A 26,468-nucleotide genomic window follows, 5' to 3' on the forward strand; every position below is an offset into this window, starting at 1 on the left:
GTGTTGGGGGGGAATCTGGGAGATGGAAGGTGGCCAGACACTTGAACTAAGTAGTTTTAGCAGAAGTGCTTTCACATTTTATTGGTATCGTACTTTACGTTTGTACCATTTCTATTCTGTGAGGGGGTCATCTGTGTTTCCAAGTCAGTGGAGTCCTGAATCTCCTTGCTCGATTGATGATTTCTGCTAATGTATTAGAATTTAATTTAGTTTTCATAGACACATACTGCATTCACAAATGATGGCTTGGAAAATGTTTGACATGTTGTGTGTAATGAAAACGAGGCCTCTGCGTTAGAATATGCAAAAACAACCGCATTAAACAGAACGCGAGCAAACAGACTAATGCAGAATATGCAAATTACATTGTGCTCATAGTTCATACATGTCATCTGTTGTATGCATTTTTAATCTTGCGATTAGTCAACTTATAATGAGAATCCTCCATGTGGTGATCATGTGGTTGGTATATGGGGCTGCCATGTGCTGCTGATTAGAAGATTTCTGTGATAAATGCTGGTAGTTGAAATAGAAAAAAATACAAAAGTTAGTCTGCGATAGTTCAAGTCGATACTGGATCTTTGCACCGTCGCCTCCCCAGTGGACTGAAACCTGGGCCACTCTGGCTGCGGTGTTGTACAGTACACATTGTACTGGCTGTGGGCAGAACGAGTGTCTCAAGCGCTTTGTTTTCTCTTTTATTGCTAAGTCAGGAGTTGAAAATGAGCAGTAGCTGCATCGATTGCTGCGTTGCCGATCTGTCCTTTCTGTATATTTTTCTCGTGTCTAAATTAGTGAGAGCCCGCAGAGTCCCCGTGAAGCTCCTCTTCATGTGAGACTCCATTGCCTCTGGCCTACAAAGGCACTGGAGCATCCTGGTTCTAATTACGAGTGCAGGAGGTTTTCTGCAGCTCTAAATGACTGTTGATAAATTAATTTTAGAGTTTTATTTGAAATTCGTAGGTTGTGGATTCACATCATGCTGGAAACAGGGGATTCTCCAGATTCTGTCATTAAGTACACTTCTTAACTCGCCTGCTGTCAGATGTACAGGTCTGCATTTGTAGTTGGATAGTTTCTGAAGGAGATTTACAAAGCGACACAGATGACGCCAAATACAAGTTACCGGAAGCAAGCTATACTCACCAGACCGCGGAATTAACTTCAGTAAAGGGCGGTTAACCTGACTGTGACGGGATACACCGAATGACCCGCAGTTTTAATAACGGCTTTGTTTTCATGGAGGGTTTAATGATCGCAGTTTTCCCTTTTTCTCTCTCAACTCAAGTCAAAACATGATTCACTACCTTTAATGATTAAAACTATAAATCTGCCCCCAGTTAGTACACAGTATGTGTAACGCCAGTAAAATAAAAAGCACCATTAGCCAGGGTACTTACCCTTATTATTTTACTTCCATCCATCTTTCATACCCACTCTGTCTGGGGTTGTGGGTGTTTTGGCTCATCCCAGTGGAGCAGGTCAGAGGCCATGGATGAGAAGCCAGCCTTTAACAGGATTAAGACCCACACAGTCGCACGGATGACCAATTTTACCTTGAGATGTGTCAACAAAACTGAAAACTGGGTAAAACTTGCATTGGCCCTGGGAAAACATGCAAACTTCAGAACATTCTTGCTGCACTAACATCTCACCACAGTCCAGCCGTTAATTCTTTCAAAGACTGTACGTTCAACCAGACCCACACTGTAGCTGCAAGCCCTGTTCAAACCACACAAGGTCAGTGTAATAATAGATCAGGCTGAAAGATATAGGGCATTGGGGCTCGAAGTGGCCATCGCTTTTTCTAGTCTGTCTCCAACAGCTTCCTCTCTGTTACACAATTTGACCGATCAACTAATTATGATTGGTTGAGTATGAATGTTTGGGCTGTCACACCTCACGGCCAATTGTGTCAAGAATTTATGACTGTATAATGGCTTGATTTGACGCAGTGACTGTCAGACCCAAAACACAGGCGAGGACATGGATGCAGGAAGGACATTGATCTTCACATTTAACCCCCAGAATTTTTCAAACACAGTGGCTTTAAATGCCTTCGTTTTTTGTTTTTTGTTTTTTTGTAGCTCATGATTTAAGTGTTTAAATGATGCTATCACAGATGCTAGAGGCTCGGGCTGCAGAATTGACCTTTAAAGTGATGAAGGATCAACAAGGGCTGTGGAGTGATCAGCTCCGCTGTCATCAGCGGGGAACATAAAGGTGGGCAGTGAGTGTGGGGTAGGTTGAACCGTCAACAGTGGAGGGATGAGCTGTCCTCGTGCCTCTGTGTCAAACTGGCTGTAAACATGTTTTAACTCTTTCTCTGTATCCTTGGTCCACTCAGCCATTTGGCCTGGCTGTCTTTCTCGTCCCACTCCACACCTCCTTCACACTGTTTTGCTACAGACTGTGCTCCATCTCCTCGCTGCGGATGTTCTTTCAGTCCTCGGCTCTCCACTCCCGATCGAGCTTGACAATTAAGATAATTTAATGCGCATGTCTTATCTTAAAAGCTCTCCCCTACCTGAAGGAAAGGGGTTTCAGTGTTTTCACTGTGCGTTATTTGCCCGTGCCCATCTATTTTCTGTTAGCATAATTGCCATGTTCACACTGTAATTGATTTGTCTTGCATCAGGGAGCCCCTCCTCATCCACCGGGCCCTCCACAGACCGGGCTACATGCACTCTTAACAACCCGCTAAATTATAATATTTACAAGCCACGGTAGCTTTTAGCCACAGTCTTCGCTGCCGCTGCAGGATGATGGACACTTGAAAGGATTGGAGATGTATGAGAAGATGATGTGATCAGCCAAAGTGTGAACTGTATGTTCTGGAGTATTTTCAAAAAGCAAGTTTAGTGTGTCTGTCTGACTGTTCTAAATAAAGCCGTGGGAGTGATGGTCCACCGTTACACAGTGTAGTAATGCGAAATATTAAGAGAGTGCAAATGTGTTTCATGTGAGTACAGCTCTCATCTGATGTGGTGATTTGCTGAAATGAAGAATCCTTAAAAAAAAAAAAAAAAAGAAAAGAGAAACATCTTGCTGGCTGGTGTCTGCTGGCTACATAATTGCTGCTTTAAAGCTCGGATGTGTTCTGCAGCAGTATTCACAGATTTCCTGAGATTAGCAACAACTATCCTTAACGTGTCCAGCTCATGTGAAGTCACTGTCTTGTCCACTGCCTGCTTCCCTGGTCGATCCAGTGTTGTATAGTACAACGTGACTTGGGTCGTTTTTTTTTTTTTTTTTTCTTTTTTTCATGTCGCTCTGAAGGGATTGGAGGCAGAACTAACGCCAGATTTTCAGATTTTACAGAGGATTTTTTTTTTTGTATATTATATCAATGACAAACACTAATGCTAATGAAGGAATGAATGACATTTAGCCATCTGCTGCTCATTGAAGGACTGGAAATAAACAGATTCACTTTTGATGCAACCTGTTCTGCTTTTGAAACGCCATTTATTTCCATATCAAACTGTTTATTATAATTATACATAGTGCTTTTTACAGATTCAATAATAATCTGGACGAAGGAGGTTATAAATATTGTGGAAAATGATATTATTACTAACCAGCAGGTCTCATGGAAACTTGATGTAGTAGTGGTTATAATTATTTGGTTTGCTTCCACACCTCAGTGCTTAAACCACTTGATTGAGGATCTGCCACATCAACAGCTACAACGAGACCTAGAAACAGCCTAAGATTAAATGAGAGCAGAGGTTCTTCACTCTCTGCCGTGCCATCTGTTCCAGAGAGAGGCCGGCAGCTACCCAAGAAATCGCAACACTTTACTCCACAAGCTTCGATGCGAGCCTGTTTTTATTACACAACTTTAGCAAAATATTTTCTGTATTACAGAAATTTCTAACTTTCTTTTATTGGTTTGTTGTCTTTTAAGAATCGGATACAGCTATGGGTTTTTTTTTTTTTTGGTTTGTTTATCAAAGGAGCCTGAAACGGCACTTCTTGGCATATACTGCATGGAAATCAAGGACTTTCTGTTCTAGTGGGAAGAATGACTGCAGCAAGCAAGCACAAAACCCTTCTGTGTGTGTGTGTCATTTGTCATTGCATGCATGTGCAATGATGTTCTTTAGGATCGCTTTGCTCACCGTTATGTTCAGCTAGATTAACATCAGAAGAGAAATATCTGTCAAATGTTTGTTTTTTAACAAGGTGTGTTCATAACTACTCAGTTTAACATCGGATCAGTGTTTCTGGGTTACAGTGTCCGCAAGGTTCAATCATTTGTAATTCAGATTCTTTTTAGACTATTGTTTGTCTGATTTGTGCTGCACAATGATATGCAGTAACAACAGGAATCAAGTGTTAATTTCTGTGGAAGATCACATTTTAAATAAAATACATAAAACATCATTTTCTCATTTTTCTCTATCTTGGATTAAGCCTCAGCTAAATGCCTTGAGAAGTGCAGAAACTAAGCCAGGATGACCTGTAAACTCTGTAGTGTGAGTGGGTTGGTGGCTAGGCGAATGTGGGAGTACAGAACTCCAGCTTTTTTGTTTCTTTGCCTTTGGTACAGCGTGTTCGTTATTTGCATTTATAATGCAGGTTTTCATTTGGCTCATTAGAGGACTGTGTTTAATCCTGCTATTGACAGCTGATGCATTTTTTTTACATTGCAGCGGGCGATGTGTTTCCACTGATTATCACAAATCTGATGTCCTGACGTGTGAGACAGGATGAAACATTTGGTAATTTCAGACCCGCGTCAACTCGAAATTACAAGATGTGAAATGAGTTGTCTTCCCCTCTCCTTTCTCTTGTCTCAGCAAGGTCATTGAACGTTTATGATTAAGAGCAAAAGCTGTTTGTGTCACGTCTCCATGGATACAATAATTGACTGGAGCATCTGCAGTATCCGTGTGTGTCTTTGCACATTTTCTGCACCGCTCTCACACTGCGAATTCATTCCCCACCCATTCCGTCTTCACAGCAACGAGCTCCACTCGACTGGAGGATCTGAGTTATCTGGACAACCAAAGGGCTGCTGGGCACAGGAGCTCCGTACGCAAACACAACACAGCTGGACGCACAAGTGATGACTCCAAAGGTATTGTGCGGCTTCACCCCGGGGGCAAAAACCCCTCGTGTAAATATAGCTTTGTGCACAAACATCTCCAGACCTGTGTGAAACATGTATCCACCATTAAGCTGTCCGGTCTCATATGGCTTTGACTCTTTCCTCTCGCTGCGTCCAGGGAGACTGGTGCCATTCAAACAAGTCGACATCATGCTAAAGCCACTGTTGTTCGAAGTCCCTGGAATCACAGCAGAAACACCTTTTGTGGGCCGAGATTGGCTCTTCACACGTCTGGAGGAGGTCCTGAGAAAAACCAGCAGCTGTGAGGGACGCGGCGCTGTCATCGTGGGCAACGCAGGATCTGGCAAGACTGCTATTATCTGGCGGCTGGTGACGCTCAGCTGTCACGGCATGCGCACGGCGCTGGGAGGTCCCAGCATCCCTCACAGCCCCAGCTCCTCCCCTAAATGTAAGACTCTTGTCTTTACTTGCAACAATGCAATTTGCATTTATGTGCATTCCCCTAGCATTCGTGAGAACACAGTTAAAAAAAAATAAATAAAAAAGATGCAAGCTGAAATCATGCATCCTCAAGTAAAGATGGATTCCAGAGAGATGTTGGAGGAAATATCACTTTTCGGGAAGGGAGTTGGTAACTGGGTCACGCACTCTTCTTTCAAGATCTCCCCTGAGGTTTCTGTGCTGATTGCACTTGTGTGAGGGGAGTGAGATTGTTGGGCTTTTTTCCCTTTCTATGAGTGGCCCTGAAACTGCTCTTTTGTCTGAAAAAAACAAAAAGCTCTCAAAAGAAACAGAAAACTCTCTCTCTTTCATTTTGTACATAAATGCACGTGTCATGCTGTGACATGCTGATGGATTATTTTTTTGCCAGTAGAAGTCGACACACCTTGTGTTATAGAAAAGAACGGCGGCCACAAAGGCGAAGGATTTTTGTTCAGTTTCACCTGTTTTCAGCCTTTTTCTGATTTCTAACGATGTGAAGATTTTCAGCACAGGTGCATCATTTATTTATTCATTTAATTTCAACAAATGGAGGTAAAAATAATCCAAATATGCAGACACTTTGCCATATTTTAAATAAACACAGTAGCAGCAATCCAATGTGGTTTTGCCCCATGTCACCATTTCCAGTCTTGCTTATAGATACTCTAATTAAATGCAGGAGTTTAATGGGGTTTCTTTGTAGACTTTGCTCCTGATATTGCTGCGCCTCCACCTGAGATTTCCTCGACCGGGTGTAAATGGCAGCTTTGCGTCTGTTGTGGCTCTGTGTCCTGCTCAGGTGGGGATAAGCGTGGAAAAGCAGCCTCCAAGCAGCCGGCCGATTCCCAGCCCAGCCAGAGTGCTTCTGCGGGAGCGGGCGATAGTGCTGCACAGAGGAAGGAGGCTGTCAGATGCTTAGCTGCCAAGGTAACTCAGCACGCACGCTCACAGGAGTGTTCCTATGCTTGTGAAGACACTCGGTGAGGAATTTCCCTTTGTGTCCTGTAGCTATGACCTTAAAGCGACAGCTTCATGGAAGTGTGCTTACTGTGAGAAGATGGACTGTAAAATGTGAAGATGAGGGCAGGACACTTATATTTAAGCATACAGAGAAGAAACACTGTCTCAAAAATGTTCCTAGCAGCTCATCCACTAATTGTTATGTTATACGATGGACCTTTAGCTCGTTTGGAAGTGCAGCTATAATTAATGCGGGACGGGGTGTGTGTGTGTGTGTGTGTGTGTGTGTGTGTGTGTGTGTGTGTGTGTGTGTGTGTGTGTGTGTGTGTGTGTGTCCTGGGCTATTTCTTGACTCCATGCGGTTGCAGAGAGCAGAGAGACAGCTCAGTGAGTAACTTCATTTGCATTGTGGTGTAGCGGTTAGCACTCTGGAGATGGCAAGAGTAGCCACAGAGCCTTTCCGTTTGGGGCATGCACGTTTTTCCTCTGTGTGCACAAATTCTGTGCTTGTTAGGTTAGATCAACTAACTAATGACTTAACTAATCATACTTGACCCCACTTAATTCTAGAATGATGAAGTTTGATAAACAGTACCAGGCTGAGACTGATGTTTCTTCTTTATGTCGCGAGAACTTGTTGAAAAACAACTTCTTCAAATGTCCCCTTTGTGGATCTATGTCTTTGGTTCGCATGTGTTGGCAAAAGCCGTTGTCATTGTAAAGAGAGTGTTTAGGACTTCATTCGTTTTCCACTGTCCGTCCCGCCACTGTTTCCAGCTCAGACTGGAGCTGATCCCAGCTGGCCATGGATGAAGGCAGGGTGCACCCTGGGAAAGGAGCCTGTCCGTCACAGGACAAACACAGAGAGACAGATTGCCACACGCACATAGACGGCACAGTACGAATATGCAAACTCCTCATAGAACAGGTCTGAGTCGGGCTTGGACTGGAATCATCTTCCTGAGGAAAGTGTGAACAATTACACCAATATTTAGACCATTTTCCTCTGTCACGATTAAAGTGAGGGTGTCCTCTAAGTTACATTGTTCTCTTCAGTGTCTGACTCACTTCTATTTATAAGCTATTCAACAAAATTCGAAGCAGTCCATGAAACTCAAAACATAAAATACCCTTTATTTGCATTGTCAATGATCACAAAGTGCAACTTTTGTTTCCTTTTATTTTTAAAGTCATAACATACAGAAATACCGAGTCTTGTCAAATACTGTCCATGATTCAACTTTACTGAAGTTTGACTTGTTTTTCTTTTATAATCAAAACATGATGGGCGGCAACTTTTAACTAATAAGAAATGGCATCTCATGGGTTGGGCAATCAGATTATATGAAAAAAGAAAGGATAGTTTTCTCCAACTTTGGTAGCATCCCGCTAACGCCAGACTCCCTTTCTAACTGTACCCCTGGTCTCTGTGCTAAGCTAAGCTAACCAAATGCTGCCTCCCGCTTCATAAATAATAGATATATGTCAAACTGGTAGTGATCCTTTTAATTATTCAGATGAGTACAATCACAAACTTATCAAAAATGTCAAAAACTGTTGCATAACTTGTGCCACAATCTGTTTTTAAGTCTAATACTCATTAATTTTTTTTTCACCTAACAAGCCTTTTAAAAATATAATCACTGACCAAAATATGTTTTCCAAAATTTAGCATGCCTTAAAGACAAAAATAATGAAGAAAAGACTCACCTAGGTCCTCACAAAAATAGCACACTCACACGCACACACACATCGCCACATGACACATTTCAGTGGTTATTTTTCTTGTTGCCAAGCAGACTGCTGACTCACCTGCAGTTAGAACCGACAAAAGGAAGAAATTACATTTACATTACAGGGATGTCTGTAGATTTATCTTTTTGCCATGGTTGTTTTGATAGCCCTCCTTTTTCTCCCTGTGCAGTTTTCTCACCAGATTTGTAAGTATGGTGATTTAATACGGCATCACACACAGTACTGCAGGGAGCGACGGCTTCTGCAAAGCTTTATATGAAAAAGCCGATCGGGGATCTTTTCAAAGAGATAAACACACATCAGGAATGGTCTCTAAGGGTGGCACATTTGTGACTTGATGTCTTATTGTCACAGTGTTCTGGGTGTTTTGTGAGCACATGTAGCGCCTGCCTGCCTCTGACTGCATCATGTAGATGACATGGAAGCTTCTAAATTTACTAACTTGGCCTCAATAAGAGTTTCCATGGGAACAAGTCAGACTACTTGTGATGGTGAGGATGTTTTCTGAAAAAGTACAATAATTGATAATGCTATCGGGCCCACTCACGGCCTTGGCTGAGGACCTGTGAAGCCACATACTGTGAATCTGTCCAAGGTCAATTTCTGTTCGTCTCCGAGAGGAGCAGCTGTCATTGTGTCAGTGTTCTCTCAGCAGATCCTATTTATTAGAAGTGGTATGTTTCATTTCTCTAAAACTCTCATTTACTTTTCCTTTGAACCTGCTGGTAAGCAGACTGACCTTGTTTGTGTGTATATACTAGACTATACATATTGTGACACATTTTCTGACGTCGATCTGCAGAAACAAAGTTACAACTGAATTAGCTTTCTCATTCTCTTATTATTTTGCTGCCTCATATTTTTATGTCTGCTAAATCAATTTGTTGTGATCCTAATTTTTCAAATCGTCTTGATATTTTTCCCCTTTCCGAAAAACTCACAAACAATGCACCTTGAATGTATGCAGTAACATTGTTACTCTCCCCGATTTGCAGGCCAGACTTTTATTTTTCTAATTTACTGAACACGGCGCCGCTTCCTCTCAGTGAAATGTGTGCAGATGCAATCAGATGAGCAAACGAAATGCAGTGATAACATGATTTACCTCCAAAAATAGCTGTTGATACAAATTGGTTTTCAAATCACAGGGAAAAAAAAAAGATAAAATGAAGTAGAAATATTGGCTAATATAATAACAGCTTATAAGCTTTCTTGGACTTCAAGGTCGCTCCTATCTGCATAAGAACATATATTTGTTTGAACGGAAACTCACAAGCTATAATAGCTCAATAATTAAATATTCAAATATTCAACAATGTTCATCTTCATTAACTTTTTATAGGATTAGCTCCATCACAGTCTCCCATTTTGCAGCCTGATCCTCTTTTAATTTATTCCCTTTTTTACTTACAATCAAGACCAACTTTATATCCATTCATGGTTCAACCCCCCTGTGGTGTATCTAATGAGAAAATCAAACATTTTCACCCCTTGCAGTGATCTGTCCTTCACAGATTTAATCTCTTCGATTTTATTATTTGTTGTCCAACCTTTCCTCTCAAAGCTTCAACTACTGTTTTCCTTTCATTGAAAATCAAACACATTTTTCAAGTTAACAGATATACATAAAAAAAAAAAACTTTGCATTTAACATGTTTTCTCAGTTTTTCACCTGTGTCTAACTCCTGTCAGGTGGTGGCCTACCATTTCTGCCAGGCCGACAACACCTACACCTGCCTCGTCCCAGAGTTCGTACACAGCGTCGCCGCCCTGCTGGCCAGAGCGCCGCAGCTCACCCCATACAGAGAGCTCCTGATACAGGAGCCTCATCTTCAGAACACACTGAGCCTGCGCTCCTGCGTTCAAGACCCCATCGCTGCCTTCCGGAAAGGCATACTGGACCCCATAGCCAGCCTGCGCAAGGGTACTGGAGTCTGCGCACATACACACATACACACACACACACACACACACACACACACACACACACACACACACACACACACACTTTATGACAAATGTGATATTCAAATTTAAAGACCTTTTAAAGTTTAAAATAGAATCTGTTTTAAGGTGGAAAACTGTCTCCTTCTCCCTCGTTCTCCAATTAAGCAGCCCGTTGCCATCTCCTGTGTGAAATAGCCCATTAATGACTCCACGATGGCCTCATAGATTATTTTCCCTGGTTAAGGTCAATGATTTGCTACACTGTCGAGTGTGAAGCACATGTTTGGTCATTTACATACGGAAATGATAAGTGTTCCTTTCGCCCTGGTAAATCACAGCATCCCACAGGATTTCAAGGTCATGAGATACTTGGGGGAGCCTGTGAATGCTCTGGGTGCATTAGCCAGCTTAGTTTCTCATGATACAGTCAGTCAGCTAGATTGATGTGTTATTATGGCCGGGCCCTCCACAGTCTGAGTACAGAAGTGTTTTGTCTACTCCATCTCTATTAAGCAGGTTGGAAAAAGAAATGGAGAGCCCTTGTGTTAGCGAGTGTGAGCATTCGAGTCCTCCCAGCTCTGCAGAGATGCGCTGACAGCTCGGAGACGCGAAACATGATGGATATGTCCTGTTTCGAGCTAATAAATAACAATGGCCTCTGGCCCCTTTCAGCAGAGTCTAATCGATATCAACAAGTTGCTTTTTCTCAAGTCGTCCAGTGCAAGACCACAAAGATACGTCAAATGTATTCATTTAGATTAAGCCCATCTCACAATGTTTTTATTGATTTCATTGCAAGACTAATGTTCTAAATGTGTTCTTTCAATAACTGCTTGGGCATTTTTTTTTTTAATCTGTATTCAGAGCGCAGGCTACCGGAAGATGACTACATTATTCTGGTCGACAGTCTTAACGAGGCTGAATTCCACAAGCCAGACTACGGGGACACCATCGCCACCTTCATCACGAAATTGATCTCCAAATTTCCACCCTGGCTGAAGCTGGTGGTCACAGTGAGGACAGGCCTGTTGGTGAGTGAGAGAGATCTCTAAAACACAGCACACCTGCCTGCCTGGAAGGGATTAGGCACCCACATAATACTTTATTTATCGCTTATTTATGTGTCGTGGCATCTAGCCATACATCCTTCTTCCCCCTCCTCCTGTTTACTGCAGGTGATATTTATCAGGGGTGATTGTATAATGAACAGGTAAGGAATATAAGAAAAGCTTTAGTGTATTCCTGTATGATCATTTGCATTGGTGGGCATTTTCTCTCCCATCATGCATCCTGACTTCACTTTGTCCCACATCTGTGTATCATCTTGCTAATGCAAGGTCTTTTACACGATAATATTATCCATAAATAGATTTAAAATGCATATAGCTCCAGAAGGAAAACTGTGGTAATGTCAATCCAGGTCTTAGTACACTGTTACATAAATGTATTACATAAATGAATGTAGCGAACCACTCACTCACTGTCGATGGCACTGTGACTATGCAAAAAAAATAAGCAGTTTGTCAAGACTTTTTATAGCTCTCACTGTAAATAATCACTATAAGCAAGGCTGATGCCCTTGAGAATAACTTTAACGCTGCAAAAATTGTCTTTGTTCTCAATTTAATTGGGATGTGGACGGCCATATGTTTAACTTATCTTTTGGTACCAGAAATCTCTGAATTAACTCTCAAATCCTTCATAAATTAAAAAATATATATATACCATATTGAAGTGAAATGAGAGAACAGGACTGCGTACTTTGAATGAACCAGCCCTGTAAGCTTCACCTTACCTCACAGAACCCAAAAACACAGAGGTTTTACTTAAACCTACTTCTTTTGTGCGAACTCCCAGGCCACACTGTGCAGTTTGATGTTGTGCTTTTACTGCCACGATATAGACATTGTGGCATTTGGCACCACTGCTCTCTCTCTCTCTCTCTCTCTCTCTCTCTCTCTGTCTCTAGTCTGATGTATTTTCTCAATCCGGTCGGTAATCCCACCAAACAGCAGACACATCTGTCCAGTGCCAAAGCCAGGCCGCCAAATGCTGCATGGATTACGTCCTGAATGGATGGTAATACTACTGGGAGTCTGCTGGGAGTCTGGAGCTTGACAGCCAGCCAGCTGGTTACATAATTGGATTAGTGTTTTGGAATACACAAAACACATTTGGGGTCATTTTTTTTTTTTGTCCGTGATGCATTTGATGTCAGCGAACATTAAACATCAACATCTAACATAAAAAAAAAAAAAAGTACTTCCACTGTCTCACTCGTGCAGCATCTTCACTCTCCCCTCTCTGGAAATGCGACAGGAAGTGCTCACTCTTGTATAACAACCTGGTTATTTCACCGTGAAGCGAATCAAAGTGAAGCCCTGTCCGAGACCACAAGTCAAACGCTCCCGGTTGAACCAAAATGTCAGCCGCCGTTAATGAGGAACTGAGCCGCGGTAACGTGAACTTTTTGCCCGATCAGTCATAGCTGGCTTCGGCCGGTGTCGAGCAGTTGAGGATGGCAAGAGAGGAGATGAAATGTGAATCTGAGAGATGCCTGTGAGCAATGTTGGAGCTTGAGTCATTGTCACACTATTTACTGTACTGTATCCCATGGCTCTGCGTGAGTCAGAGGGAACAGCATCTGAGGAATAGGTCCTGTTTTTTGGTGCTGTTATTTTGTCCTCAGCTCATGCAGCAATGTCACGCAACCAGGATTTCATCAAAAATTAAAAGTGTTTTGCATAGTATCACATCAAACTGTGTTTCAACCATCATTTTGCCCGTTGTCCTTTTACAGGAAATCACCACCCTTCTCCCCTTCTCGGGCATTTCTCTGGACATCCTGCCAGACAGCAGCGACCTGGGAGCCGACCTGAGCGATTACATCCATCACCGGGTCGGCGGCAGCTCCCAGGTCGCCACGAATGTCACCACACCGACGGGCTCGGCCCCTGACCCTCTGCTCCTCAGCAAGTTCAGCAGCCATCTGTCAACGCGCAGCCACGGCTCCATCCTCTACCTTCAGCTGACCCTGGATCTGTTCCACAAAGGCCACCTGGCTCTGAAAGGAGGGAACTACCTGGTCGTGCCCGTCTCTTTGTCAGAGGTCAGTTTTTGCAGTGCTCCTTTTAAACACACTGTTTTGCACCCACGGCAGACATGATTAAAACACCACAGGCATCTGGAAGATTTGTTGAATTAAGAAATTTCAAAATAAGTGTGGTTAGAAATCATAAACACACACATATCAAATCTGTTGCAACAAGTTAGCACCATGTCTCTAAAGGAAGTGTAGTACAAATCCATTGTGCAGGTTAAACTAATCAGATATGGAACATTCAGAATGGTTGAAAATAGTGAAACTAATGAGAAAAATTGTGGATCACCTGATAAAGAAACTTGAAGTGACTGATATATATATATATATACATGTTCACTGAGGAAGCATATAGGCACTGTAAGTGGTCTATAGTGTGTTTAATTAAGCCTGACTGCAAAGGCTGCCAGCCACAGATGTGCAGCTATTTGAGCTTCATTGAGTTCACGTATAAAGAGCAGTGTTTATTCAACATCGGTGTCACATGTTGCAAACGAGTGCGTGGAAAATGTAGACGTGGGAACAGTCGTGGAGAAACGGCTGAGATGGATTGTTGGAAGTCATGTGTGGACAGTTTTCCAGAACATACTGTGTAAGATTCATCAGGCAGCTCACAGCTGTTTCAGCAGTATAGAAGATGGATGAAGAGTACAGATGGATATTGATGGAAGCTGGTTGAAGATATTCACTTTAACAGTTGGAATATTTATCTTAAGTCATGTATTTTTATTGTATTCAACCTCTATATTTAGCATTTGCTCCTTACATCTAATAAGAAGAATAAGAAGATTTACCACCACATAATACACACCTTAATAGCTGAAAATGTCTAGGCATGTGTTATATGTGCATGATTTATAGATTATCTAATAATATGATCAGTCATGACATTTATACTTCATATTTCTCATAAAAATGTACAACTTCAGTGTTTCAGCCCTGTCCTTTTTGCTTACTTTAACCTGATTTATGCTTCTAATATGAAAGTATGAAAAAAGGAAATGACTCCTGTAGAACCGCAGCACTCGGCAATGTGCACAAGTCAACAGAATATTTAAGCTCTAAATTGTTATGCTTGATTTTTTGTTTGGCTTAATAAAATCCTCCAAAATACCCTGACATCAAAACTTTTGTTTTCCCAGCATTTCAGTGAGTGTCTAACAAACAGTTAAAACAACTGAATCAGTCATAACATTGTGTTCCACTCCTCCCATGTTCTCCAAACACATCAATCTGCGCTTTGTACCTGGACACCTTTAAATCGGCTCCAGTAGCGCATCTGTTCCACCACAGAAAACATCCCAGGTCACCCGTGTCCCGGTCTCCGCTTCACCTCTTTTCTGTCCTTGGACCACTTTTGTTTGAAACCACGACAGATCGGGAACACCCACAAGAGCTGCCGTTTTGGAGATGCTCTGACCTAGTTGTCTGGCCTTCACATTTTAGCCCTCGTCAGACTGGCTCACATCCTCACGCTTGCCTGATTTTCTTGCGTCTAACTCATAAAACTTGGAGGACAAAACGTTCACTTGCAGCTTGATAGATCCCACCCACTGATAGTCACCATAATAAAAGAGATAATCAGCGGTATTCACAGTCACCTGTCAGTGGTAATAATACATAGTTACGGCTGATCTGTGGACAGTGGAAGCTAAAAATAATGCATTAAATGATGAACTCGATCATTCAAATGACTAGTTGGCTAGCTGACACTGCCAGCTTTAAACAGGTGAAGTCACTCAACTGTCAAAATCTATCAAAGAAATGTCCCATCAACAAATCCATCGTCTGGTCTGCCTTGTGGAAGAGTGTTGCACACACAGACAAATATTCACAGCTGTGAAAAGTAATGCATGGATTGTTTGAGTGGCAAAATGAAATGAATACATTATTGAAAAACTCAGCATCTGCCTCTCTAAGTGGTGCCGCGTGTGCTGCTGTGTTTGACAGAAAAAGTTGCAAAGCACAGATGTTTTACGGCTCTGAATTCACTGAATACACAGCATGAACAGCAGTATTTATTCCTCTGGATTTTAAAACACAGATTTTCCCCCCCCCCCCCCATCAACGTATTTGGGACCCGCCCTCATCCTCCTCCTCATCTGCTCAGATTCACAGTCGAGCACTTCTCGCTTGTCAGTCATCTTTGTGAGCTGACTGTTGCGAACTCCTTTTTATTGAAGCAATCTGTGTTCGCACACAATGGAGAAATGCAAGGTGCACAGTCAATAATCTATTGCTTAAGCTTGTTTTTCCACTTCAAAAAAAAGAGGATAATAGTGTACCCACATGGCACTCAGCTCAACAAAAGATAAAAATGACAGGATCAAACACATTTTACAGAGTGCCAAAAATAGTCCTCAGCGACTAAAGTGAAAGACAGGCATATTCTGTTGTTACATAATAATCAGTGTAAATTAGGACAACAGATAAGCAGGTGCTATATGCAGAAACAAGGAGTTTCAGTTTGAATTGACAACAGGCTGACTGTCCGGAAGCGTGTATGAGCTGTGTCCTGATATGTTCAGTGTGGCTCATGCAGTAAGACAGGAAATGTCTGTAATACTTATATCAGTCAGTATATGCATCGTATAATACTTGCTATTGTTCTTACCTACATGCAAACTTCCAACAAACGGATATCAGTATATTGCACATGTGCAAATAAGAGTATGAGAAAGGCTGCACATTAAAGAAATCACTCAGGAAATATTTTCCTTTCTTAACCTTGAAACATTTTGAATTAGATGTTAAAATAGTTACAGCGATGGGAAAATCGTAAAAATAAATGGCTCGATTAATAATAGAAAAGAAATGAATGAAATTAGTCTAATGTGATGTGAGCTTAACCAGAGAGTGCAGTGCGATTGAAACGTCTCAGTGGTTCTTGCAGCAGTCGTTCTGTGCGCTCACTGCATTGTTCTTGCAGCACGCAAGCTTTCAACACACTTATTAATATTCTAAACATCTAAGATCCAGGACGCCTGATGAGATGTGACATGTCAGATAGAGTCATGGGCAAACACACAAACTAACCACCTGGATAGATTTCATTATTTCTCTTTTGTAAGGTGCGCATGCTTTGCTTCAGAAAAAGTGGTGATTATTTACCAAGATCCCATGACAGCAACAAATGAGCACTGAATGCAAGCTAACAGTCAGGAAAAGTTCTCACAAGAATTTTTATTAAATGAATTGCTGCTGAAATATCAAGTTGCATTCCACTTCAAAAGAATATTTTTTAATTTTTTTCCTGTCTTTTAGGTGTACCTGCTGATGTGTCGTGTGAGCTTCCCGGACAAAGAGGTCTTTGAACGGGTGCTTCCGGTGCTAAATGTGGCGCTGGCGTCTCTTCACCCACTGACTGACGAACAAATGTTCAGGGCGCTGAATGCAGGCAGTGTGAGGGGGGAGCTGGAGTGGAAGGACTTCCAGCAGAGATTAGACAGTCTGGCTGGATTCGTGGTAAGACTCTTGATGAGACTGGCCGTAATGATTCAAACATTTAGTGTCATGTTTGTTGACGTGGAGGAAGTGGTTTGTTTGCACGTTGGTATTTAGGTATACGGCTCGATGAATCATGACATCTATTTTCTCTTTGTAATTTACGGTATTTTTATGATGTTCTTGTGTTTGTAGGTTAAACGCAGAGATGGCACGCGGATGCTGTGTCACCCGTCCTTCAGGGAGTGGCTGGTGTGGAGGGCTGATGGAGAAAGCACCGACTTCCTGTGCGACCCCAGGTGAGGCCAAAAAAAGGAAAAGTTACAGCAGAAAGGTTCTGATTTTAGTGACAAAAAAAAAAAAAAACTTGGGTTAGTGATTTTTTTAATTGGGGAAGAAAGGAAAAAAAACCCCTCCTGTGTCTGCAGGAGTGGCCACGCGCTCCTGGCTTTCATGTTCTCCAGGCAGGAAGGCAAGTTGAACCGCCAGCAAACTATGGAGCTCGGACACCACATCCTCAAAGCTCACATATTCAAGGTAGCACTCACTCTGATACAGTGTCTTTAACCTTTGGTAAATGCAGTTGAATCTTATCAATCGATGAAATATTTCCAACCCTCCAACCTTTTCTGTCACTTTAAAATGATTTGGGTAAAGTAAATAAGATTTCAGTTATACTGCACAGTTTCTTTCCTTCTGCAGTCTCATGGCGCTTTATGCACACATATGCCAGTGGTGATGGTGCTGCTGCCTTGCGAGTTGCTCATTTTTCATCTGGAATACAATAAGGGCTCAGTATCTTGCCCAAGGATGCATTGTCACAGGATGAGGTGGTGATTACAGCATGACCCAGTCACCCAGCTGAGCCACAGCTGCCTCAGAGACGCAGCCTACCAGAGAACATCTGGTCAGTCCTGCCCTCTGTGCTGGAAATAACTTGTATTTATTGAGTTATTACTAATGTTTGCCGAAGTTGAAGCGAAGGTTAATGACAGCCGCGATCGGCTGGCTGTACTCGAGCTCAGTTCTGCCACTTGGCCAACTATGTGCAACACTTTTGCCTGAGGTGGCAGAGATACTGCTCCGGTTGTTCCTGCTGTTTGAGGCTGTGATGTCTTGTTAACAGATTAAAAAAAAAAAACATCTACAAAGAGCTAAATGTAAACTAAGTTTCACCCCCGTGTGAGTAGACCGGTTCAGAGATAGCCTGGTGAACCTTCACATCATTTTGAAAAATCTGCTTCAAGACATGATATTCAAGACTTGATATTAGTTTGGTCAGCAAAAGAGCAGGTGCCTCATGGGAAGGCGTGTCCCGGTTAATGTGAGTGAAACTATATTTAAAAACAGTTTGCATGTTCTCCCTGTGTGTGTGTTGGTTACTGCAGTGTCCTCAATCCAAAACATGTTGACATGTTGAGACAAAATGTGCAGGGACAGACAGAAATGATGCAGCTCTCTGAGTGAGTGTGTGCTGTGTGTCGGTGTATCGGGTCGCCTGCACCACAGGGTTTATGATCAGCACTGATTGTACTGAATTCTGTCTTAATTAAAAACGCTTTGCATAAACAAGATCCTACACGTTAACGCTGCGCAGAAACGCACCAAGACACAAGGAAGCGTGAACCTTGGTTCCTACCATCTCCCACACACATTAGCAGCACTCGTACACATGTACATAAACGCCCACTGTGAACGTTGTGCTGTTTGCAGGCATGGCTCGCACTTTGTGCACACCGCTTTACTCCGGGGACATAATTCAAACTCAGCGCCACACTTCTGAGGAAACCGTGATCAGCCTCTCTCTGTATGGTTTGGTGCATCTCTGTCTCTCGTGCACGCTCTCAGGGTCTGAGTAAGAAGACAGGTGTGTCCTCCAGCGTTCTCCAGGCCATGTGGGTAAACTGCAGCACAGACAGCCTATCAGCTGCTCTGGCCTCCCTGAGGAATCTCTACACACCCAACATCAAGGTGACGCACGCTACAGCGAAAAAACGCTGGAATACTGACTGTGTGTACTGAGATTCGTGTTCCTCCCTGTCTGAAGGTGAGCCGCCTCCTGATGCTGGGCGGAGCCAGCGTGACCTGGTGCACCGAGGTGATAGGCCACGCCCCCATCCTGTGCGTCCACGCCCACCTTGGACACGTGGAGATGGTGTCTCTGCTGCTCGAAATGGGCGCTCCGGTCGACGGGGCCACGGACAACGGCGTGACGCCGCTCTGCCTGGCTGCCGCCGCGGGCCACGCCGACATCGTCACCCAGCTGTGCAAGAAAGGAGCCAAGGTCAGAGCCGTTTCCACGCAGGCATGAGGAGCGGGCGAGGGGGGCGGCCATCAGCAAAAATCACCATGAACAAATCCAATTTCAAATTGTGACCGAATTCCGTCTCACTACCTTCCTGAACCGGCCTGGTTTCACATCAGCACCGTTTCAGGATCTATTCTGGGAGACGGCTGACATAAACAAGGCTGATCTAGGCCAGCGTATTACAGGCACCGGCCAGGGCCAGCTCCGTAAGTCCCTGTGTGTTCCCCCTTTTGTGCCAGGTGGGCCACGCTGATAAGAACGGGCAGTGTGCGCTGGTGCACGCCGGACTGAAAGGCCACACGGAGATCATCAGCATCTTGCTGGGCCAGGACTGGGGAGCGGAGCCCCCCACTGACCCACAGCAGCATCACGGCAGCGAGACTGGAACAGGGAAAACACAGGCTGCACAGCAGGCTGTCACGGCTGCAGCCAGTGTGGGACACACACAGGTACGCCTCCTAATAATGAACAAAAAAAAAAAAAAAAAAAAAACAGCAACACATTTACACCCTGCTGAAATGTATCTTGAGGTAGAGCGTGGTGCCGATCCCTGGCTGTCTCTGAGGATTTATTAGATGCTGTTTGTTGTTTTGTGTGGTCGGGGTCTGCGGATGCTTTGGTCTGTTTTGTGCACGGTGAGCCAGCAATAGAGGACTGTAAAATTGTGTTTTCCTGCAGGTGGTGAAAAGCTTGCTGGACTTGAAAGATGAACAGCTGGCGGTGCAGATGGACGCTCACGACTCACTCTGGGGAGAAACGGGTGCATTTCTCCTATCAGTCAGATAAATTTAGCTTTCTCACCTCTTTCTGTCCATCAACGTGGTTCTGAAGTCATGCTTCGGGGCTTTCGGGTTGCATTTCAGGCACATCGTGGCTCCGTGTGATGAATACGGATGAAACTACTACCTTCCTTGTTCATGCACACACACACAGAGCGAGGGCTCTGAGTGGAGCTGCAGCACATCAGAACAACAACACACACCCATTAACTGATTTTTCACTGCGATGATTTTAAGATACCGTGGTGATTTGATTTTCAACAGTTTTCCAGTGTTTTGGACAGAAATACACCACAGTTATCATGAAGAATATCTACATTTGAAGCATCTAAAAGCAGCTGTTATTCAATTGCAGTACTTTTACCTCTATCTCAGATGCGATAGTGCTGCTTGTAGAATTCTGTTAAGTCCATTTCCTGAAAGCATGCTGGGTGAAGACTGTATCTCAGCCCACAGCGCCATTACATTGTAATTCCATTACAAAGTGCCCTGCAGCCCTGAGACAGAAATAGTATGAGCATGAAATGCCCTCCTAAACATTCACCTTTTTACGTCCTCTCACTGGTTGTGTTTTATGTTAACTGTTGGGATCATTGGATTACAGGCGATTTGTATAGATAAAATGATCCGATAAGGAAACATATCGAGCCCTAATTACTGCAAATCAGAGATTTAACTAACTTCCACTGCAGCTGCAATAATTCACCTTCAACACAGACAACCACACAGCGTTTTTGTTTCTTCTTTGAATCATATGACAGTAAATCCATGCACTACTGTACGGCACATTGTTTTTTTTTTTTTGTTTTTTTTACCAAAGCATGCAAGAAACATAATATCATTTATCAAGGGGACTTGGAGGTTACAGAATAACATCAATAGTTTGCCTCGATTCTCAGCTGCTCAGTTAGCTGATGGACTTGCATGCTAAAGAGAGACCTGTGCTCCTCGTTTAGCAAAACAGCACAAGCTGGTTAAAGAGGGTGTGAGTTATCTCCTCCTTAGTCATGACCAAAAAAAAAAAAAAAACTGTTATTATATTGATGCTGTTAAAGAGAAACACTTTGTTTTTTTAAACCACTAGTACTTGTAAGATATCTATATTTGGGCTGAAATTTCTAGAGAGTTTTTGCAGTTCATGAGATAAACCACAGATATGTGAAGAGCTGCAGCACCTGTGCTGGAATCACACAGATTATGTAAATAACTACTTTGTTTTTCTTTCTGTTTCTCCCTCCTGCTTCTTCCTCTCTCCTAAATGTGTCAATTACATATTCGTCTCCGCCTCGTCGTGCCATCTCTGCGCCGACCCTCCGTCAGCGCTGAGCGCGGCAGCAGGCAGGGGGAGGCTGGAGACGTGCGCCTCTCTCCTGGAGAGGGGGGCAGGGCTGGAGATAGCAAACCGCAGAGGGATGGTCCCGCTGCTGGGCGCCGCCAAACATGGACACACTCAGGTGAGGAGCTGGAAGCTTTTCAACCTCTTCTGTTTCATCTTTTTTTTGTTTTCTTTCTCTAATGTCCCCTCCATTTGCAGGTTGTGGAGCTGCTGCTGAAACAAGGAGCTGACATCAGTGTCAGCGACAAGCAGGGTCGGACTGCCCTGACGCTGGCCGCCGCTGAGGGCCACATGAGCACTGTTGAACTCCTGCTGTCGAAAGGTGAGAGCGCTCGTCCTCAGCCGTCACACCCAGGTGTGCTGTAAAATTGCACATGAATTGTAGGACAATATATGTGTTGTTGTTGTTGTCTCCAGGCGCCTCTCTGTCCACTGCTGACCAGGATGGCTTGACTGCACTGAGCTGGGCTTGCATGAAGGGCCAGAAAGGTGCAGTGCAGCTCCTGGTGGAGGCAGGAGCCGACGTGAACCTGCCGGACCGACAGGGACGGACGCCGCTTGACCTCGCCGCCCTGATTGGAGATGCAGACACAGTGGGTTACATGTTCCAAATACAATATATAGCTCTCATATCAGACTTAATTAAAAAAAAAAAAAAAAAAAACTTTTATACACAATAGATCTTCAATCTCCCCAAAAAAACACACCATAAAAAGACCATTACAGCAAAACAGAATCACAAAGAAAAACAGGAAAACAACCAAGTAACTGATAAAAATGGAAACAAATATTTGTTTGTGGCATCTAAAATTTACAACTCAGAAGTGTGCATCGTCTACATGTCCTGCAGAATAACACGTTAGAAACAGTTACCATTCTGACAATAAATAACCCCGCTGCAGTTGATAAGGATTCAGTCAGCTTGTTCCATTTGTCGTAGATGTAACCAACTGTGGCGCTCTCTCTCGCTTTCTCTCTCTCAGTTCTGCTCCCTGTTTAATCTTGAACATTACTTATTTCCCCCGACAGCAGCATGAAAAATGTGCCCAACTCCAAGTTACATTAACTTGAATCCACTGTAGCTGAGATGTATTCGTAGCCTGAAATAAATGTTAGGTTTTCCTAGTAAGATCCCTCTGCTTCTCTCTGCAGGTTGGTAGATTAGTGCATCAGCTGTCTTCTTGTTGCATATTCTTCTTGTCTTTAGTTCATAACTCCATTTCTTTCAAAACAGGTGTAATGCACAGTTCTGTCTGGCTGCCGAAATGTGTGTGAAATGGACTGATTTACTCAAACAGACCAAAAGAGAGAGAGAGAGAGAGAGAGGGGGAGAGAGAGAGAGAGAGAGAGAACTTAGATGAACTTAATGAGTGAATCAGTTATTAGACTGACCCACATAGTGCTGACAGCTCAGCTCCTGTGTCACAGCAGCACTACAGTGTTACAACTGTATGCACACCATTTAGAAAACCTAATTTTATGTCTTACATTTTGAGATGAACTTTATGAAAAAAAAAATACCTTGTAACTGTAATCAATAAAGTATGATCCTCCTCCTTCTTCAGTGATGGATGCATGAAGGCAACTTCGTTGGTGGTGTCCCTTAATGTAGTAAAACAATCAATCAATCGTGGGTATCAGATAAATGAAATGGTGGCCCTGAATGTAAACGTGTTGTTGTGATTCAGGTGCACTGCCTGGTGGAACACGGCGCCGTACTTGAGAGAGCGGAGAACAACAGCAGCAGGGGGTCGGACCGAGTGACCGGCTGCCAGAACCCAGCGCTGGTGGCTTCGCTGCTGAAGAAAGGATCCAAGATGGGTATGAGTCTTTTACAACCGTACAGCGTGTTGTTGCTCTGTTCTGCTGCGCCTGCGGTTTCACTTCCACTTTTCTAACTCCATCTTCTCCTCTTCCATCTTCTCCTCCCCCCTTCATCAACCGACAGGCTACAGGACGGCTCCACACGATCGATCAGGTACATGATTAATGGAGGGCACAAAGCAAAACGGACAAGGCAAGACAGATATTATAAAGATAAGTGTTTCTGCCGCTCCATCAGGTCACGCCACGTGGGCCATGGCTTCCTCCAAGCCAGATATTCTCCTCATCCTGCTGCAGAAGCTGATGGAGGAAGGGAACATGCTTTACAAGGTGTGACGCAGTGGATCGGAAAACAACGTGTCGCTGGGAACCTTGGATTATTTGTCAAAACGAGCCCCCGCTTTTCTTTTGTACCTTTCAGAAGGGACGAATGAAAGAGGCAGGCCAGCGTTACCAGTATGCCCTCAGGAAGCTGCCCCGTGAGGGGCAGGGGGAGGAGCTGAAGGGGCTCAAAGACCTGCGAGTCTCGCTCTATCTAAACCTCTCCCGCTGCCGCAGGAAAACCAACGTAAGGTCCACGGCTGTATCAAAGCGCTCATGCACTATTTAACAGCGGCAGGATTATTAGACGCTCAGGGAATGGCGGGAGGGGCCGGCACGGCGAGGTGGATGGTCCTTTAAGATATATAATTCATCTGGAGAAACATAAAAAGATAATGTCAGCACTTGTAATCCTCACTGTAAAAATATATCCGCATTTCAGATCCGATCCCATGCCCCCCTGGTAAACAGGATGTACGTGTTAAGACCTGCAAGCAGGCGGCGACATGGTGAATGACTGTGTGCTGTTAGTGTGGAGATAGATGTGTGTGGCCTGCAGCCAGATTGGGAGCCCACCCTGATGATGACAGACGTCCTAACAGACTGTGTAAAAATGCCATCCGTAGGGTCAGTGTGGCCGATGAATAATGGAGCAGATAATGTGATGTGATAAGGTCACTCTCTCTCTCTCTCTCTCTCTCTCTCTCTCTGGCCGAGCAAACTCTTTCTCAGTATCTCCACAGGGGGGTTATTTACAGTGGGCCGGCCAAAGCCACACATTATAACAGAATGCAGGCAGTAAGGGCCAGTGGGGAGACGACATGATACCGTCATTAAACATTCAGCAGCAATGTTCACAACCTCACATTCAAGGCTGCCATTTTGACCTCACTCTCAAGGACAGAATCACAATGTGTTGGCATCATTAAATATTCACCTCGCAGTGATGATGAGAGCACTAAAAAAAAAATAAAAAAAACAAAATCCTGAAGAAAAGCAGGCAGCTCTCAGCCTTGCTCTGCTCCTCTCTCTCTCTCTCTCTCTCTCTCTCTCTCTCTCTCTCTCGCTCGCTCGCTCTCAGTCTCCGGTCAATAAAAATGATCGCAGCGTGACTTCTCCTTCATTAAGCAGGCTTCGATCTTCAGATCCATATAACAAAGTTGCAAACAAACATTATTTTTATTGGAAATGGTCTCAAATTATTTTGCTGCAAAACAAACACTTTCCAGCCAGTCGGTTAACAACACAGCTGATCATACTGGGGGGTTTGTGAGCTTCTGGGCTGCAGCCTAATGTGAAAACTTTTCTGTCTGGAAATGCAGGATTTTGGCATCGCAGAGGAGTTTGCAACAAAAGCCCTGGAACTGAAGCCCAGGTCTTATGAAGCTTATTATGCCCGAGCACGCGCCAAGAGGAGCAGCAGGTACAACAATATTAAATGAGGTGTACTGTTTGAAAGCAGGAACGTTTTGCTCAGCGAAAAGTAATTTTGGTGAGAACGAGCAATTCGCCGGGTAGCTGCGTCTCTGTGGCACCCAAAATGAAGTATTTTTAAAGTTCCTTTGTTCGCGTTCTCTGTCCTCCCCAGGCAGTTTGCTGCAGCGCTGGCAGACCTCCACGAAGCAGCACGGCTCTGCCCGTCCAACCGGGAGATCCGGCGCCTGCTGGCACGAGTCGAGGAGGAATGCAAACATCATCAGAAGACGTCCAGCAGCAGCGCGGCGCAGGGTTACAACAGGGAGCATCACTCCCACCACCACCAAACCACAGAGGACGATAACGACGTCTTCTCGCAGGGAAGCTTAGAGAGGCAGATCCCAGCGGAGCGGGCCGACGGGGAGAAGGACGAAGACGAGAAGGAGGAGGAGGAGGATGAGGAGGAGGTGAGCCTGCAGTGTGGGAAGAGTCCGGACTTCTGGCCTCTGAATCCGTACGCCCCGAACAGGACTCTCCCCGGAGGCGTGGCCTTCGGCTTGGCGGATCAGTCGCCAAGTTTCGCCCAGGAGGAATTCGTGCAGAACCAGCTGTTTCTGGACATGAACGAGCCCGTCGCTGCCGCCGGCAGGCAGACCCAGAATCAGGGCACCAGGACTCATCACCACTGCCACTCCCTCCAGACGGGCAGCAGAGTCGGGGGCAGGCCTCTCTCTCTGTGCGGCCCCTCTAGTCCTCTGCCAGGCAGGCACATCTCCACCTCCTTGAGGCCCGCGCCGGTCATGGGTATCGACATTGGCCCCGGCTCGGCCAATGAGCACTCAGCACACAGCCCCACAGAGCACTTTCACCCCATGTCCCCCAACAGCTCCTCCCCACCTGGACCTCTGCACATGTACCAGCCCCGCTCCTCCAGCTTCTCCAGGGGCTCCGACAGACTCTCCACCCACTCCATGGCCCTGGACAGCCTGGCTCTCGCTCTTGGCTCTGGTATGGAGGTCAGGAGGGAGGGTGGTGGTGGTGGAGGAGGAGGAGGAGGAACAGCTGGCTCGAGGGGTTCCAGCTCCAGCCAGGCCTCGAGTGGGAACCTTTCAGACGGAGGCAGGCCGCAGGCTCCAGAAGCCCCGTGCCCCATCAAGAGCAGCGGCAGCTTCAAGACGAAACCCGAGCTCAAGCCCCGACCCTTCATGGGGGTCATGGACAAAGCCGTGCGAGTCCAGGGCCAGCAGACCCCCGGCCTGAGCCGGCAGGGCGGAGGGGGATCCGGGGTGGAGAGCTTCAGCATGTCAGTCATGGAGTTCCAGGGACTGAACAATGAGTTTAAGCGTGCCTCGTTCCAGGAGCAGCTCTCGGTGAGCCAGAGCGGCAGCCAGCAGCAGGGCCGGGAGTTTGGGGACCGACTCCACCAGCGAGAGGCCCGCGGGACCACCACCTCCTCCTCCTCCCAGCTCCGCTTTCCCGAGGGGAGGCACAGACAGGCGAGCCTAACAAGAGACAACCCGGCCCTGCACATGGCCCCCATCAAACCCAAGCGCTCGTTTATAGAGTCCAACGTCTGAGTTTAGTCGATCAAAGCACACATACAGGCTGTTTTCAACGAGCTATGTCCCACTTAAGGTAGCAGGGGAGACTGGTCTGAGACCAGCTCCCCTCCCTCAGCCTGTTTTGTAGATTTATGCTGCTGCACTGCATTTACAATC

The 26,468-nt window shown here is 44.7% G+C and overlaps 1 protein-coding gene and 1 long non-coding RNA gene across 2 annotated transcripts in view; one reads left to right on the plus strand and one right to left on the minus strand.

Moving 5' to 3' along the window:
- LOC115391143 (protein TANC1-like) overlaps positions 1-26,468 on the plus strand; it is a 41,856-nt gene that overhangs the window by 12,370 nt on the left and 3,018 nt on the right. Inside the window, exons 8-29 of the mRNA XM_030095290.1 lie at positions 4,970-5,086; positions 5,235-5,525; positions 6,360-6,487; positions 9,968-10,199; positions 11,087-11,253; positions 13,023-13,331; positions 16,587-16,787; positions 16,962-17,065; positions 17,195-17,303; positions 18,615-18,737; positions 18,814-19,050; positions 19,314-19,523; positions 19,753-19,834; positions 21,174-21,307; positions 21,388-21,511; positions 21,607-21,782; positions 22,878-23,010; positions 23,138-23,167; positions 23,252-23,343; positions 23,435-23,581; positions 24,657-24,757; positions 24,923-26,348. Coding sequence (XP_029951150.1) covers positions 4,970-5,086; positions 5,235-5,525; positions 6,360-6,487; positions 9,968-10,199; positions 11,087-11,253; positions 13,023-13,331; positions 16,587-16,787; positions 16,962-17,065; positions 17,195-17,303; positions 18,615-18,737; positions 18,814-19,050; positions 19,314-19,523; positions 19,753-19,834; positions 21,174-21,307; positions 21,388-21,511; positions 21,607-21,782; positions 22,878-23,010; positions 23,138-23,167; positions 23,252-23,343; positions 23,435-23,581; positions 24,657-24,757; positions 24,923-26,327 — 4,652 coding nt within the window. The 3' untranslated portion in view covers positions 26,328-26,348. The remainder of the gene's footprint in view (positions 1-4,969; positions 5,087-5,234; positions 5,526-6,359; positions 6,488-9,967; positions 10,200-11,086; positions 11,254-13,022; positions 13,332-16,586; positions 16,788-16,961; positions 17,066-17,194; positions 17,304-18,614; positions 18,738-18,813; positions 19,051-19,313; positions 19,524-19,752; positions 19,835-21,173; positions 21,308-21,387; positions 21,512-21,606; positions 21,783-22,877; positions 23,011-23,137; positions 23,168-23,251; positions 23,344-23,434; positions 23,582-24,656; positions 24,758-24,922; positions 26,349-26,468) is intronic.
- LOC115391353 (uncharacterized) lies at positions 10,261-26,434 on the minus strand. The gene is made up of 3 exons (XR_003931766.1): positions 26,347-26,434; positions 14,130-14,133; positions 10,261-10,282 (listed from the first exon to the last, which is right to left on the minus strand). It is a non-coding gene; the product is annotated as an uncharacterized LOC115391353 (long non-coding RNA).

The sequence above is a fragment of the Salarias fasciatus genome, chromosome 1 (genome assembly GCF_902148845.1).
Source record: "Salarias fasciatus chromosome 1, fSalaFa1.1, whole genome shotgun sequence".
NCBI lineage: Eukaryota > Metazoa > Chordata > Actinopteri > Blenniiformes > Blenniidae > Salarias > Salarias fasciatus.